The sequence below is a fragment of the Bemisia tabaci genome, chromosome 6 (genome assembly GCF_918797505.1).
Source record: "Bemisia tabaci chromosome 6, PGI_BMITA_v3".
In the NCBI taxonomy this organism is placed as follows: Eukaryota; Metazoa; Arthropoda; class Insecta; order Hemiptera; family Aleyrodidae; genus Bemisia; species Bemisia tabaci.
This window is the reverse complement of record NC_092798.1, coordinates 1,936,891-1,953,623: the sequence shown is the minus strand read 5'-3', so window position 1 is coordinate 1,953,623 and position 16,733 is coordinate 1,936,891. Positions and strand designations below refer to the sequence as shown.

General features: G+C 43.1%; 1 protein-coding gene across 6 annotated transcripts in view; it reads right to left on the bottom strand.

Annotated features, from left to right (window-relative positions):
* Mhcl (Myosin heavy chain-like) overlaps nucleotides 1–16,733 on the bottom strand; it is a 276,806-nt gene that overhangs the window by 67,449 nt on the left and 192,624 nt on the right. For 3 of the 6 annotated variants that reach the window (XM_072301637.1, XM_072301639.1, XM_072301638.1), the window contains exon 1: nucleotides 8,931–14,263. The exons of 2 other annotated variants lie outside the window; for them this stretch is intronic. In XM_072301637.1, the coding sequence (XP_072157738.1) occupies nucleotides 8,931–13,565 (4,635 nt within the window). In that variant the 5' untranslated portion in view covers nucleotides 13,566–14,263. Of the gene's footprint in view, nucleotides 1–8,930; nucleotides 14,264–16,733 lie in introns of those variants that run through there. One more of the 6 variants, XM_019046691.2, reaches the window with a different exon arrangement.

Below are 16,733 nucleotides of genomic sequence, written 5' to 3'. Positions count from 1 at the left end.
CGGTTTCTAAATTGAACAATTATTGGAGGAAATATAACAAAATAATCGAATATGCTAAAATACATGTGTTAAATGGAAAATTTTGCCAGATGACGTCACAAGGCGGCACATTTTCTCCCTTTTAAATCAATTTTTCTTTAATTTCCCATGTTAGAAAAAAATTATTATGAAAAATACTGCCAACTCAGCTCATTATAGGCACTCTCAGATAAAGTAATACAATTTTTGTGTGCAAATTCTTCAATTTGGATGCGTCCATGATAAAAGGGCCCTTGCCTACACCACAAAAAACCTCAAAATGGAGAATTTGCACCCAAATTGTGATTAACGCTGAGATAGTATGACCTTAGAGGGCGCAATGCGCTCTAGGGGGAAGATTGGGCTGGTAATGGTCAGGGGGGCTCTAATCGGAAAGAATCTCTAACGAACGGTTCAGGTCCCTTTTCTGAGTGGACAGACATAAATGCTTTGATTTTTTTGGAATTATACGAAGACATCGAGAGATGAAACTAGTGCATGAAAGTACGGAATTACCCACCGACAAAATGAAGAGAACACCATTGTGCTTTTTCAGCGATCGCATCCTGAGATACGATTAATGCGTTTACCGGTCGGTTTGCAGTCTCGACTCGGGTTTTTTGCTGCTGAAAAAGGTTAGATCTTTTGAAGCCATGTTTTGGTGAAATAATGATCGTATCTTAAAACAGGATGTGCAAGTGAACAAACCAGTTTAAAAAACGCGACACCGACACGTGGCGGTCTGATCTTTTAACGGTGCGAAAATTTGAAAAAAAATCAAAAGCGCCACCAGGTGGCCAAAACATAACGGCAAAAGTCTTCCGGGTAGGAAAACGAGCTTGGTAAACAAAGAATTGAACGTATTAATGCTAAAAAGAACTATGTCGCACGCAAGCTCTATGCATATAGTTCCTTTCAAGATTATTACGTACAATTTGCCTATTGATCGGTCCTCATATAATCCGAAGGCGTCATGGGGAGCATCTTAGTTGAATAAACAAAGAAATGTATCTTTCTTTGATCAGTTATTAACTACATGACTTGCACCGGCAAGCGAGCTACGAGGTTGATTTCGCAACTTGATAGTCTACCCTTCCGGGAATTATTCAAAACAATTTTTGTGACGGTGTCACAGCGGTTCGATTATTAGATCAAAGCGACGATAGCTTTCCAGTCATCAGAAAATTGGCGAGCTGTCTGAACGAATGAATCATCCTATAGTCAAATGAGAATAAGACTGTAACGATACCGTCATTCAATCCGAGGTACTCCAGACGGCGTTGGAAAGGTGGATCACGATTGATTCGTAATGTAACAACATTTTGCAATGAGGAGCTACTGGTATCGTAACATGGCCAATGTTGCGCAATTTATACGTTTAAAATAAATTAAATAAGTGCTAATGAAAATGAAGTTCACAGGGTGATTTTCTCATTTTCATACTATTTTATTTGCAATAGAGAATTTGCATGTGGCTGAAATTTGATGAATTCCGTGTTCTGGTGGAAACTACTGATTGTACTGAACATACCTTGGACACCCTTGGTTCATGAATTGAACGATTATTGGAGAAGATACGACAAAATTATCTTATCTGCTAAAATACAAGTGTTTAAATGGGAAATGCCGTCATATGACGTCACTAGGCGGTGCATTTTCTCTCTTTTAAATTTATTTTTATATTTCCCATATCAGAAAAAATTATAAAAAATACTGTGAAATCAGCTCTTTAAGCACTTTCAGATGAAGCAATAAAAACATTTGCGTGCAAATTCTCCATTGGGGATTGAATATAAATTGGTTCTATTTGTGGGTATTTTTAAGAATCCAAATAAAAAATTCACCTCTTATAAATAAGCTTACGTTCTCTTGAACTCCTATAAGAACGCGAAACAGGATTAATTGGACTACATTTTGCAAGTAGGAGCTAACATTTCTAGCTCATCCGTAAAAAGCGTTTATAAGCATACGGAAACTAATGGTACATAGGTTGTTTCGAAACTGAGCCAGATATTGTAGTTCCCAATTGTAAAATGTGGTCCAATTTCTGGGATGCAACTATTTTACCGCGTAGGGGGTGTTTTTGCCTACCCGGCTGAGATGAAGGCGGAAAATTGCTGTCATTGTCGATGGAAGTTGCAGCGATAGACGTTAATGACACAAAAAACGTAGTTTCAAGAGAAATCTATTAAAATCAAATTCTCAGGAAACGAGATTTCCCAATTACGACGCTTCCAGACTCCATTGGCATAAAAAAGAAGTAAATCACTCGAAACTTAAATTATAGGACACAATTACGATGGTTTTGCAAAAATTTAAGATCCGATTTTTTGATCCACCTCGACAATAATCGCTCCACTGACATTTCACTCTCGTGAACGAATACTGTCCATTTTTGCGCGGACAATCATAAAAATGTAAGTTAATGGTGCGTTAAAATGGAAAAATAGGACTAATTTCAGAGAATTTAAAAGAAATGGCAACACAACACTGCACTTGATGCAAGGAGCTCAGAGAAAGCTGCAGAATTGCATCTGCCACACGTGACAGCCAGCTCGGCGAAAAGAGCCTTAGTCCAGTGATGAGCCCACTGCATTTATTTTGTCAGCTACGCGGTGTTGCTAAATTGCATGCGATTAGGTGCTCGACAAATTTTAAGAGCATGATTTCAAGCCAAAATGTCAGATTTTACCATTTTTAGATGAGTTGTATCAGGACAAAAGAGAGAGAAAGAGAGAGAGAAAAGGAAAAGACACGGCGGGTTTTTTTCTTCTTTTGGGTGTGAAAAAAATAGATTTTTGTTAAGAAATGCATAAAAACAAACTACACTTTAGCCGATGGATACATTAAACATGTTTTCCTCGGAATTGACTGGCACAGAACTTTCAGCTGTAGCAGGCGCATTTCCAGGACCAGTGCTAGGTGATCAACAAAAAATCTTTCGATGTCACGATTGCCGCATTAAATACATTAGTTATTTGGTGAAGTGTGAAAATCATTTCCTAAGATTCTCAAGATAACATACGGGAATAGAAAAGGATGTTAACGGCTGCTAGATTTCCGATTATTATCCCGACCCAACGTTTACGACGTTTTACCTATACAATATTTTACGACTTGATATCCTGGGGATCACTAATAATCATGAATTCGGTTGGTAACCACTGACATCATTATTTCCGCGTAAAAAATGTTCTTCCTACCAGAAATGCAACCAGTTTTTAAAGCCCTTTCTTTAAGAGGAATGGGGGAATGGGAAGGGGAGAAATAAAATCTCTACACGTTGCAACTAAGTTCTGCATAATAAGCCTAAAATAATTCAAGACGACACTAATCGAACACATGGTTGACGAGCGCTGTAAATGGCGGCATCGATGAGCGATCCTGTCATCTCATCGGCCGAACTTGGGATTTCGCCTATCGATGACCCCATTTGCGACGTGCTGAGTCGCCCATAATTTCAATACTATATTGACGAAGACTGTCATGCAGCCGCAGATGAGGCACTTCGGTTGCCAATAACAAAAGAGAAAATGCGTGCAAAAAGCACAGAAATGATGCAATTCAATCGTGAAGGAGCTCTCGATCTCGACAAGGCTGCCGTACTAGGTAAAACGCCGAATCGACATTTGTACTTGCTGAATTCCCTGGGATAAATCACGAATTTTTCTAAAGAATGAAGAACTTTAAAAATTTCAAAAATTATTATTCATGATTATTAAGCACTGGATGTATGACGTTATTGTGAAAAATATCGTGCTCTGTGGTAAGGAAGTGTGGTCTTTGGCGAAGCGAATAGACTGAAGTTTTAGTGGCGGTCTACCGGCATCTATCAGGGTTGCCACAAAATTTAGGAAATAAAATTCCCCAACATTTCTCTGATTTTTCGGTCAAATTTTGGTGAAATTCCCTGACAACTGAGGATATGCAGGATGCTTAAAAAGACATGATTTGAAATAGTTTTTAGGCAAAATTTGTAGTTCGGAACGTCAAACCCATTCTAGAAGGGAGCTACAGGTGACTTGACAATACTTGGACTTCATTTTACAATAAGGAATTACTATTTCTGGCTCATTTTAGAGACGACGTGTGCGCCATTAGTTTTCCGATGCAGAAAATTGCTTTTACGGATGAGTCACAAATTGTGGTCCCTTATTGCAAAATGAAGTCCAATTGGACGTATTTCTACCAAACAGACCTATGTGGAAGTGAGAAATGTGGGGTGTGCTCGTTAGTTCTCTGGCCGTAAGAGTGAATGGGAATAATTGTGCGCCAGTGACGTCAGCGGCAATGATGACGCCCGCGAGCGAGGGGAAGATCGTCGTCGGGGCGCTTTAACTCGTGAGCCCTGTCCACAAGGCTCTCTTGCCATGCCCGCGGCTCATGAGTTCCGCATTCAGTTGCACATAGGTCTGTTTGATAGAATGTAAAATCCCGCTTTTCCAATTCTTCAAAAGGAACCACACCCACTTTTACATTGCTTCTTATGCAGCTTTCTAGAGCACACCCCACATTTCTCATCGCCACATAGGTCTGTATGGTAGAACTACGTCCAATTTATCCCTGACATTTTCGTCATTTTTCCTGACATTTCCAGGTTTGTCCTTCTGCCGGGATCCCACGCTGAATTTGGCAACTGAATATGGAAGTCAGCAGTCATTGCCCAACATCTGAAATTTCGCAAATTCGAGTTATTTTCATCCAAATGTGTATCAAAATCTATTCAAATAGTTCAGACAAATCCGATATTATCCGATGGTCGCCTAGAATCGTTGCTGAATTTTGCGCGACACGCGCAACATTCAGGCATCGGGCCTATGACTTCCACATTCAAGCCACTTTCAGCGTGTGATTGCAGCTTTACTTTGCAAAATTCCCTGACATTTCCCGGTATTCCCTGCCCGTGGCAACCCTACTCCTTCCTTAAAGAAACTCGGCATCGCTGGAATGCCACATACGGCGTTCTTCCATCGCACACGAGTATGATCCACCCCGTCACTCTCGCCTGGCAGAGAGGCCTTCGTCAGCACTCGAGCAAGTGGAAGTCGAGCGGGCCTGGGCACAATGGGACGCTGCACCATCGTGTTTACATTGGTTAGAAAGTTGGGACTGGGCCGTTCCCTTATGACACCTCCTTCAAAGGCACTCACAAAGCGTTTATGGAACGTTGCACGGTGCATGCTGCATCCTCCGCGCGAGGCTCCGTCCAATTCACCGCGAAATCACGACGGACAGCGACGTGAACGCCCGCATTCGACTGCAGGTCCTGGATTCGCTTCAATGTCGCCAGATTGTGTCAGAAATGTGCGTATTTTAAATCGGATTCCGTTGATTGGAAGACTGATAGTCAGAGCCGTTTGGCAATCGTAAGTCGTTGTAAAACACGGTGCATTCACTGCAGCATTGCAGCAGGCGTAGGCTGTGGGCTGTGGATGACCGTATAAAAACACCATTACCTTGTTTGTAGCCGATGGAGCGAGTTGAAGAATGCACACTGAATTTTCGTTTTCTTTGTTTCGGATTTGAATAATTTGATTGGATAACATTTTGCAAAAAGGAGTCAAGAGAATTCCAATTTCGCTAGGATTGTGCAATTTTTTTTCACCTTGCAAATATAAACTGATCATCTAAACAAGTTTTATCTTCACTCCCAATACACGATAATTCAAGGCGCAAATTACCTTTGTAAATGTAATTTTCTGCAATATTTCATTAATTTTATTGCAAAGGATGTAAGTTGCACAATCCTAGCAGCATTGAAATGCTCTTGGTTCCTTTTTGCAAAATGCAATCCAATTGGATTACATTTTGCAATAAGGAACCACTATTTCTGGCTCATTTTAGAAAAAACATGAATGTCATTGGTTTCCCTATTCAGTTACATATTTTCATGGAAGAGCCAGAGACAGTGGTTCCTTATTGCAAAATGTAATCCAATTGCCGGGGCAAGTTTTGTTACCGTTTCAAAATTGCGTTTAACTTCAAAAATTCATATCATTTTAAAATTTTCTGACTTCCTTTAAGACAAGGGATTTTGAACATGAAATTCCGTGAATTTCAATTCCTTTCTTTGGCATGACTTTTCATTACAAATTCTTTCCAAGAAACATTTTAAACGCGAAGTCTCTTAAAATGGAACCAGAAGGAATGTTTTGACTGGAAGAAAAATATCAACGTTCCACGACATATTCTCATAAATTTTCCTCTTTTGGAAAACATTCTTTAATTTTTCCAAATTTTCCCCACTTCTCAAGAACTTGTCAACTTGTTAATGGCGTTAGTGTATTAGTGTACCCACTTTTACAGTGCCAAAAAAACTTCATTCCAAGCCTCGGGGGACCAAAACACGGGAGAGGAAAGGAACTCACGAAGCGCCTTCGGGCAGCTCGTCGGCAACCCGCAAGACATTGCGACTCGCAGCGGTCCGCGGAGGCTGCGTCTCTCGGGGTGATATGACGTCAGGAGTGGCTCGCCGGGTTTTTTCTCGGAAACGGCAGTTCGCACCAATCGGCGGTTGCACCGGATTCTTGGGGCCGTCGGCGCGGCTCGTTACGATATCGAGCGCGAGAGCGGATATTATGTTGGCGGATATTGAATATTAATAATGTCGGCGGCGGGGCCCGGGTCCCGCGCCATTACGTATCGAAAGCCACCGGCGCGGCTAAGTCCACCGGCGCTGATTACTTTCTAGCCGCTTCCCATGCTCCCATCCCATGCTCGGATTGGTCGGCCAACAAACGAGAAGTCGAGAACCGCGGGGGAGCGAAAACTATTGCCGCGGGAGGGCCGGGCCTACTCTACTGTCCTAAGGAACAACGCCGTATGAACCTTCAGGCGTTGCCAAATTTCCTTTAGTAAATCATGAATTTGCGAGAAAATTTTTAGACATTTTTCTTCCAATTTTGCAGAAAATTTTGTTCGCAATTTTACCTACTGGTCTTGAAAATTTCAAGGAAAAATACTCATGATTTTCCTCGAAAATAAAGATTTTATCGAAGGAAATTTGGCAACGCTCGCATGTTCATACGGCGTTCTTCCTTAGCACGGCAGTACTTGCGTCGAGTTCCGAGACGGATTCAATCCGGACCGGAAGATAATTCTTGGGAGAGAGATACGTCGAGAGCTTGCATGCTGCGCGGATTAGCAAAACAACTTCTAATGAGACTCAATGTGACGCAGTCGGGCAAAATGCGCCTTAAGGATACTATACACCAAATTATGTAAATAAATAAAAGTAAAAAAAAAAAAAAAAAAAAAAAAAAAAAAAAAAAAGTAAATTAATAAATAGGGGAAAAAATACGTAAAATGTTGCCCATGCTGTAAGTTCCCATAGGTAGGTTTCCTGCACTGCAAAAAAAAAAAAAAAAAAAAAAAAAAAAAAAAAAAAAAACACATTAGATCTAGAGTCCAGACTCGCTTGAAAACATTGACAAGAAAAAGGACTCTTGATTCAAGCAGATTTCAGCTTAAATCAAAAGGAAATCCGCTCAAATTAAGAGGCTTGGTTCTTGATTTAAACTTAAATCTGCTTGAATCAAGAGTCCTTTTTCTTGTCAATGTTTTCAAGCGAGTCTGGACTCTAGATCTAATGTGTTTTTTTTCCAAAGTGGGACATTTGGACCTTGATTTTCCCGCATAACGATGGGACATCAACAATATTCTACCATCCTGTCACTAGATGTAAACTAACAGCAGAATATCGAACAGATTTTGCTAAAATACTGGTTTCCTCTTCTTTTAGCATGAAACGGATGCATTACGCCCTCACAGTGGGCACATTTCAGCTGTTTCCTTCCAAAAAATTCAATTCGCAAATCCTGGAATAAACTAGAAAATACGCGAAAGCGTAATATTGCATTTCATTCATGAAAACAAAACGATTAATTTTCCATACTTTGAACTTAGGTTCGGGTTTTACAAAATATATTTTTGCATGGGGAAGGCGGAAGGGGGGGCACCTTGAATGTGCTTTTAAACTTAATGAATCCCTTCGATGGCAAAAAAGTAGGTTGAAGCCATTGTTTCATCAAAATTTGTCCGTAATCTTGATGTTTTCTTACTTGTGTTGTAGATTTATCTTAGAGCAGAATCCTGCGTCAATTATTGAAGCAAAAGGGTACTCACTAATCTTAAAAATTGATTCTTTGCCAGCGATTCTAAGTACTTCAGAACGAAAAATGACGAATTACGGACGGTTGCTAAGAAGACTTCTGGTAATGATACCACCATTGGAAAAAAGTAAGTTTGAAATTCAAAAACTCATTAAAAATGAAAATGACGGCGTGAAACTGTGACACAATGTGTCTGAACACTATAACACTGAAAACACTCATCGAACACTGAAAATTGATACTTAGGATCTGATACAAATATTGTTGCTGCATTCATCAATTTGAGACCTCACAGCGAATGTTGCTCGCCTTAGTCACAAATTGGACGTATTTATGCTAAAAGGGACATTTTTATGTGGATAAGGGTTTGCGTGCGCCGTACTTACTTTTAGCAAAAATTCGTCCAATTATGGATAGTGTAGAGTGACAGTAATTTTTAAAATCCCCCACAATGTGATTGAAAATGGTAGGCATTTCATTGTAAACTAAATCTCGTGTAAAATGGGGCAAAATAAAGTAACGCCTGCAAGTTCATCCCAAATGTCCAAGAACCAAAAATTGTTTTAATAATATTCTAACATGCAAAAATTTCGCTGCAGTTGTGGTTTATTTCTATTTCCTGTCTATTTCGGAGGCCGAGCATCCAATTTAACATTGATCGCCCGGCTATAAAAACTTAGAAATATGCAAACAGCAAAGGATGTGAAAAATACATCATTTTATATAAAAAAAGTATCAAAATTTAAAAGAAAGAGAAAAAGCTATGAGAACTAAAAATGAAGTAATGGAAGAGCGGATTACCTGGCACTCGCTGGCGTACTGCTGTCCTTTGTTAAATCCAAGATGCACACTAAACGCGAGATTTTCACGCCCGAAATTCAAATCCTCGGAGCCGGTGATGTCCGAGAAGGACTTGCTTTTCTCGCGGGTGTTTCGGAAGCTATTCTCGTTGTGCGATAACCTCAACGACTTCAATTCGCTTTTGGTCAAGTAATTAAAATTCTCGTTCCTGTTTTCACACCCCCGCACACACTTACTTCCGCCGTCGCTGCGGCACTGACTCTCGAGGAGCCTCCGCTGAGCCGCGACCACGCTCTTTTCCGCCCGGGGAACTTTCCGCCGCTCGGTGTTGGATTTCGTGGACTTCAAGTCCCCGAAAGTTTTCAAAATGTTGAACTTTTGATCCGAATCGATCCTAGAGTAATTTTGATTGTTTTTCAGCTCGTAGTAGGTAATCTTGTCTTTGATCGAGAAGCTCTTGAACTTGTCCAAGTTGATGAGCAGGTTCTCGTAGAAGTTCTGGTTGATCTTCTGGTTCGCGTGGAGCTTCGAGTCTTGGCTCACTGAGTAGTCCGGCGAACAGGAGCTCCTCGACTCGAAATCGGCCAGCTCGATTCCGTGATCGCTGTCGCTGAAGTCGTCGTTGAAGGCCCGCGCGTCCTTCTCGACGTTCAGATCGTCGAACGTGACGCAGTCAGCCAGGTCCTTGGACTTCTTGGCGTCGAAGATACTCAGGTCGGTCAGGTTCTCGTCGGACACCGTCCGGGTGTACGGGCAGGTCTGGCAGAGGTCGGGCAGGTTCTTCAGCTCCACCTTCCGCGGGTCGAAGCGGTTCGGGCTCGAGAATTTGGAGCGCTTCGTCTCCGGGCAGGTGGTGATGATGTCCGAGCTGACGTGCGGGAAATGCGGGAAGCTTTGGTCGTAAGTGGAGTCGAACTCGGAGATGGCGCTGTCGGTGAACTCGGAGATGGCGCTGGTATTGCACTCCGAGACGGTCTTGGATTCGGGGTCGAAGAGCATGAAGTTCTCAAACTCGGAAACGCTGTCGCCGAACTCGGAAACGGTGGTGGACTCGCAGCGTTTGGCGTCCAGGTCGGAGGAGCTCGTCTCGCTGTCTTCGTCGAGGAAACTGTTGGAGTCCATGTTGGCCGTTTGGTACTCGCGGAGTTGGGCCCCGGACACCGAGTAGAAGCCGCAGCGCCCGCGGGCGGCCGACTCCATCTGGTCGATCACGTAGTCGATATCCGAGAGGCTGTACAACTCGTTGCCCGGAATCGACACCGGCTCCGAAGAGCAACCATTGGCTTTATTTTCGACATTTTCTTCGTTATCGCTACTATGGTACTCGCTTCCATTTTTCATAAATGCGCCATCAGCATTCACGTTGGTGACATCGATTTCAGAATTGATCCTGGTTTCTTCAGAACTGATTTTGAGCTTTCTAAGCTGGTTATCATTTTCCATTTTCCAGTCGGCTACTTTATGTTCACCCCATACGGACTTCGAGTCATCGACATCATTCGAAACATCGAAGTCGTTTTGAGACAATACTTCGTTCGCAAACACTTTGAATGATATTTCACTAGCGCTACTTTTAAATGCTCTGCCAGTGACACATATTTCCCCACTACTTTTAAGTTCAGTCAAGTCTTCACGGTTTTCATTTTTAACCTGCTTACCATCATCGATACTTCCACATGTTACTTCGTTGACACCACATTTTAGCATGTCTTCATCGCCGCCAATTTCAACGATAGCTTCAGGGCCGCTTCCATGCATTACTTCTTCAGCAACCCGGTCTACCTCATCCTCGCCGGGCTCGAAATCGTCAGAGGTCGCACTGCTCCCCTGCTCCACTTCATCGTCGCTCTTCTCGACGGGGATGCAATTGTTGGCCACGTCGATCTCGCACTCCTCGCGGTCGGTCTGTCCTAGCTTCCGCTCGCTGTCGTCCGTCGCTAGCTTATTCATACCAGTGAAGTAAGCAGGAGGAGCAGCCCTCTTGACGTTCGGGAATCCGGAGAGTTTTGCGTCTTTCAAAACGATCGGATTCACCGGCCTCAACTTGGACAAGGCGTTCTTCTTGTTGAGGACCGAGACCTTGACGTCCCCGCGCCACCGGCGATCTTCCTCGCAGTTGGGGAACGGAGTCGAGGGGTCGGTCGAGGAGAAGGAGGTCAGCTTGACATCGCCGGCCTCTTGGCAGAAGTATTTGTCCAACGTGCTCGGGTGCGGTAACTCGGACGTGTAGTCGATGATCTCGTCGGCGCTGTCGTCGCCTCTCGTGTCCGTCTGGATGCTCGACATGGCCGTATCGGAGTCGACCGAGTTGTGCTCGTCGCATTCCAGGATCGTGTTCAATTTCGACTTGACGAAGTGTGAACAGCTACTGTTGGTGTTGAGCGACAGCAACATGTGCTCGGTTTCGGAAAAGTCCGGTTCGAAGCGGACGTCATCGTTGCCTTCGTAGACCCAGGAGTACGAGCAGCTGCCGTTGAGAGGGTTATTGTCGAAGGACTCGCTACTGAAGATCGAGGATCCTATCGATTCGGCTTCTTGGAAGGATACGTCTTCAGCAACGATGGAAGAGGTGTCCGAGGAGGATGGTAAGGAAGCTTTCGAGTCTGCGTCTTCGTTTAAGATACTTAGTTCGTTCATTATGAATGAGTTTTCATCGGATGATATGGATTCGTCTTCCTTGAAAATATCGGCCAAGTCATCGTTGATGAAGTCCAAGGAGGAGGTGGCGGACAATACATTCTTGATGATTTCGTTATCGTTGATTAGAGTGTTGTTGAGTAGGTCTAATTTGCTTTTCGGGGACTCACTCCGGCAACATTGGAGATCGTCCGAGTCCCTTTGGGCCGCCACCAGAGTTCGCTGGGAGTCCTCGGACAAGTCGTCTGACAGTTCCAGGTCGTTGACGGCGTCGTCGACGCTGCACTCGAGGGAGTTGTGGAAGGACGAGCGCCCGTCTTCCAGCTCCAGGTTCTCCTCAGGAATGACGGCGCGGTTGGCGACGATTTTGAGCGAGCTCCGCAGGTCGCTGTCGTGGAGCTCCTTCATCGGGTTCCTGCACTGGTATGTGAGGATCGGGTTGTAGGAAGGCTGCAACAGTTTATTAATTGCGCTCATGGAGCTGTAACAACTTTCATACGAATGCAAATTGTCCGAGGCGTGGATTTCTAGGCAATTATTTGCGTTTTCTTCCTCGGTTCCGTCCGGGCGACCCGACGCGCACGCTCCGCCGGACTCCACGCAATTGTCTTTGATGTCGATATTATTAATTATGTCCTCGATGTTGTGCAATAAATTTGAGAATTGATTCCAGCTTTTGCCGCTCCTGTCGCTCTCCTCGGCCTTTGTCCCGACTTCCTCGAACCACACGTCTCCATTGTTCGTCCTACCGCCGACCGGACAGCTCTCTTTCGGACTGTCACTTTCATGCGCACTTGAGACGTCCACCTGATTTTTCTCATCTTGCACATTCTTAGCGGCACTTTTTAAGAGCATCTCACTTTCATGCGCACTTGTTACATCCAGCTCGGTTTCCTGGTCTTGCGCATTCTTCGCAGGACTTTCAAAGAGCGTTGCATCGCTCGAATCTCTTGCGGTTGCACTATCCGAGCTTTCACACCGGGACTGGTTCGAGGCGAGGTTTTCGCCGAAGCTTATGAGAGGAGCACTTAAATCTGAGTCTGCGATTTTGACAGCTGAGAGTGCACTCGGCGATTCGTTCACGATTTCAGCCGAGCTTAGCGAGTCGCGCCAGATTTTGTCACTGACTGGAACCAGTTCTTGCACGGCACTGGCGGCTGGATTTCGGCCAACCGGATGGACGTCCAGCTCGTTGGTCACATCGGCTATTAAAGTGGACTTCGCGACACCGCGCGAACTTTCACGAGCACTGGTCGAGGAAGCACTGCCTCCACTTTCCGAGTTTTCCGAGATTGCGATTTCAAGTTGTGGACCAGAGTCGCTGTTCGTCGGAGCTACCCCAGGAATGAGTGTCGCGTCATTATGCTCGTCGATTTTTTCCCCATCGATTTCGTCGATGATAGCTGATACTTGAGGAGGACTGTTAGGTTCAATTAAAAATGAATTTTCTGATGTAAGGTTGATTTTGATCGAGTTTTTTCCTGCATTGGTGCGGCAGACATCATGCTTTTTTACAGGAATTTCGCAGCTCATGACTGCGCCTTCAGTGGACGCTTCTGATTTAACTGCGATTAACTTAAAATCAAGAAGAGTCGAATCGCTGTCCTTTATGCAAGGCTGGGTTTCGACTAAAGTTGCGGAAACAAGAGGTTGCCCCCTTTCTTCAGGAGCGATGACGATGGTTTCTTTCATGTTCGTGCTGGGGATATCGGAGGAAGCGTCTATTGCGATTTTTTCGATGGTTGCTCGGTTTCCAACGGACTGACGAACGGCATTTTTTCGGCGGGATTTCTGTTTTCGCACGACAGCGGTCGGTTCGCAGGCCGGACTGATCAGCTCGGAGACTTTGAGGGCGTCAATCTGACTTGCGCTTTCTTTTGAAAAATCTGAAGAGAAACCGATCAATTTGAAAAACGCTTGCAGGTGCGACGGGCGGTGTTTCCATAAAATCAGGAGCACTAATATGCATGCTGCTAAGAAAAGTCCAGTCTGAATCATATACACTACTTTGATAACACTTCACATCGAAAAAGATCTATAAATCTGTGAGGAATTTTGACGAACTGATAAAGTAATTCCTTTTTTTAATTATGAAGTTATTCACGGGATCTATTAGTAATTAAATTCATTCAGACGTAAATTTCTTTAATTATGATTTCAATAATGTGATGATCACGTTTCAGGTGGGTGAACTGCAATGAAACACAAAAACACATTGAAATTATGCAGAGAACACGACCGATGGCGATAATATGAATTAGAGGAACTGCTGTGGTGTGTGAGAAAGGCACGCACGGGGTAACTTTTCATCAGATCTGGCCTTTTAAATACCGAGTCAAACAACATGATTTTTTTTTATGGGATAACATCGAAACCTGGTACTCACAACTGGACTGCATTTTGCAATTTGGAACTATAAATTCTGGCTCATCTGAAAAAACACTTAGGTGCATAGGGAAACTAATGGCACATGCGTTGTTTTTAAACCGGGCTAGAATTTATAGTTCCAAATTGCAAAATGTAGTCCAACTAATCAAAGGCATAACAACGAATACTTAAGAAAAAAACAGACATTTGTACAAGGTAAAGCTTATTTGAGACCATTTTTAGACGACTGAAGATCAATTCAACGTATTCAAACTAAAAAGAACTATGTACAAATAAATGAAATAAAAAAGAACTATGAGGCACGCAGTCCGATGCACATAGTTATATTTTAATTCCTTTATTGGCACACACTTTTTTTACCATAAATAAATCCATTTACAACAGATTTTACTTGTTGCTCCGTAAATTTGTCAAAAAAAAAAAAATCCAACTTCCTTTTTCTCTAAAAACATAAAGTCTGAGCTGAATAAGAAATATTGAAAGGATTGAAAGAAATTCTCCAGAGAAACTGAAACCAATACATTCCTGAATATGCCTTAAAACGCTAAAAACTAACGAACAACCTGACTCAAGATTCCAAACGAACGATCAAAATACGAGCAGACCGGAAAGGCAGCGATAGCTCGGAACAAAACCGCAAAAATTTGCCTAATAAGTCGAAGCCAAGCACGATGACCTACTTGCACTTTCCTTTTGGAGGAAAGAGCCATTCATTAATAATCGAATAAACGCTGACACGAAGGAGCATCCGTTGACACTTGCGCGGTCACAAACAAATTCCTTCCCCAAGGGTGAGGGGGAGGGGTGTTGTTCTCCTCTTAAAACCATTCAAGACGCATGCAGATACGAATACTGACGAGGAGAGACAACATGAGCACTTGGCTGATTTTCGCGGTGATTTTGGCGAGCTCGGCGAATAGAAACGAAAACATTCGCCGCATGTTGTGTTGGCGAGGACGGTCGGCGAGAAATTAATTCATATTCAACTCATCATGTGTCTGGCCGAGAGGATTCCGTTACCGACAACGCGTGAGCAATTAGTCTCCGCTCGGCGGACTTGGACAACATTCTCGGGACGCTTTTCGGCACGTGAGCCACTTCTCAGTTAGCGCATGGATCCAGTGACACGCTTTTGTCTTCGACTTTACTCTTTTCGTCCGTCTTCCTCAACCAAGGTACTCGAATTTTGGCCTCAATGAGTTCGAACTTAGCACCGTGCTTGAGGACCCTGGTAAAAATTGGCGATAGGAGCTGCGTTTCAAAATACCATAGGAGTTCTTGTAGCCGACTGAAGAAGGCGATAGAAAATCATATAGCTGGCTGTGGAAAGTGGAAAAAATCATACGGCCGGGCTACACGAAGCGATAAAAAATTATACAGCCGGGCTATAGTTCCTATCGCCGGGCTTTACACTATCGCCTGGCTGTTGCTTTTTCGCAATCGGCCATAAAAGGCTGTAAGAAATTGTGTAGAAATTCGTGTGCTTTGTAAATCCTAAAGTCTGTACGGAATCACCTTAATATTTACAAAACGCACATTATATTTTCCCTTACTACTTATTTTTTTTCATCAATTAAAATGAGATTAATCCATACAGAGTGTGCAAACATTTCAAAGTCATGAGTTGAAAAACGCTGACTTCACGAGATTAAATATTAGAGCCTAACTCAAAGCGGAGCGGCGGTGCACTGGCGCCTACAAACCTAACAGGGATACTTCACGCATTGCGCAACGCGTGAAGTATCCCCGTTAGGTTTGTAGGCGCCACGGCGCTTGAAGCAACTATTTCACACCAGAGGTATTGCACAGTATCATACGAAATTGAAGGCGCTCCAACATATTAGGAATGGCAGGCATCCTTCAAAAGTACGGAGCTTTCCTCGCAAAATAAATCAAGATACTATAGCCCAAAAAGAGAGCGGTATTCCAAAAACTCACTAAGTCCTAGCAACCGTAATTAGTAACGTTTAGCATACACTTTATCGCCGGGCTGTTGCTTAATCGCCATCGGCTATAAAAGGCTTTAAGAAATTGTGTTGCCGGCTATAGAAGCTATTGGACATCTTACAGCCGGCTGTAGATCTATGGTATTTTGGAACACAGACTCTTTTTACCAGGGGAGGAAAAATGACCCGATTCAAGTTTTCGACGTATGGTCGAATCGAGTTAAAAATATACAAAAATAGGAATATTGATGGTTCCAGACAACACATGGGAGTGAGAGAAAAGCAAATGATTTCCGGCGATTTCACGATGACAAGTACACTGCCGTGCTAAGGAAAAACACCGTATGAACCTTCAGGCGTTGCCAAATTTCTTTGGAGTAAACACGAATTTCCTGCTAAACTTATGAATATTTTCCTTCCAATTTTTCAGATAATTTTGTTCGCAATTTTACATGAAAAGTCTGAAAATTGGAAAAATATCATAAAGTTCCGCAAAATTAAACATTTTAAGTAAAGGAAATTTGGCAACTCTCGAAGGTTCATACGGCGTTTATGCTAAGCACGGCAGTGCAGTGGACCGCCAATTAAGTTTTCAGCGTTTCGAAAGACTTCGATCGAATTCATTTAAAAAAGAGCAAACGTCGTTGGAAATAGTTGATATCGGGATCGCGTTTAGCAGAAATGAACCAAGCCACATCAGGCATTGTCAAATTTAACTGGACAATTTAATTTTTTACAAGAGAATGTTTTTGTGGATTCCTCTAAAAATTTTGAGGAATTTGCTTCGTAATATGCACAAAATTCAGTGAAATTTGCACACAAATCCGCACGA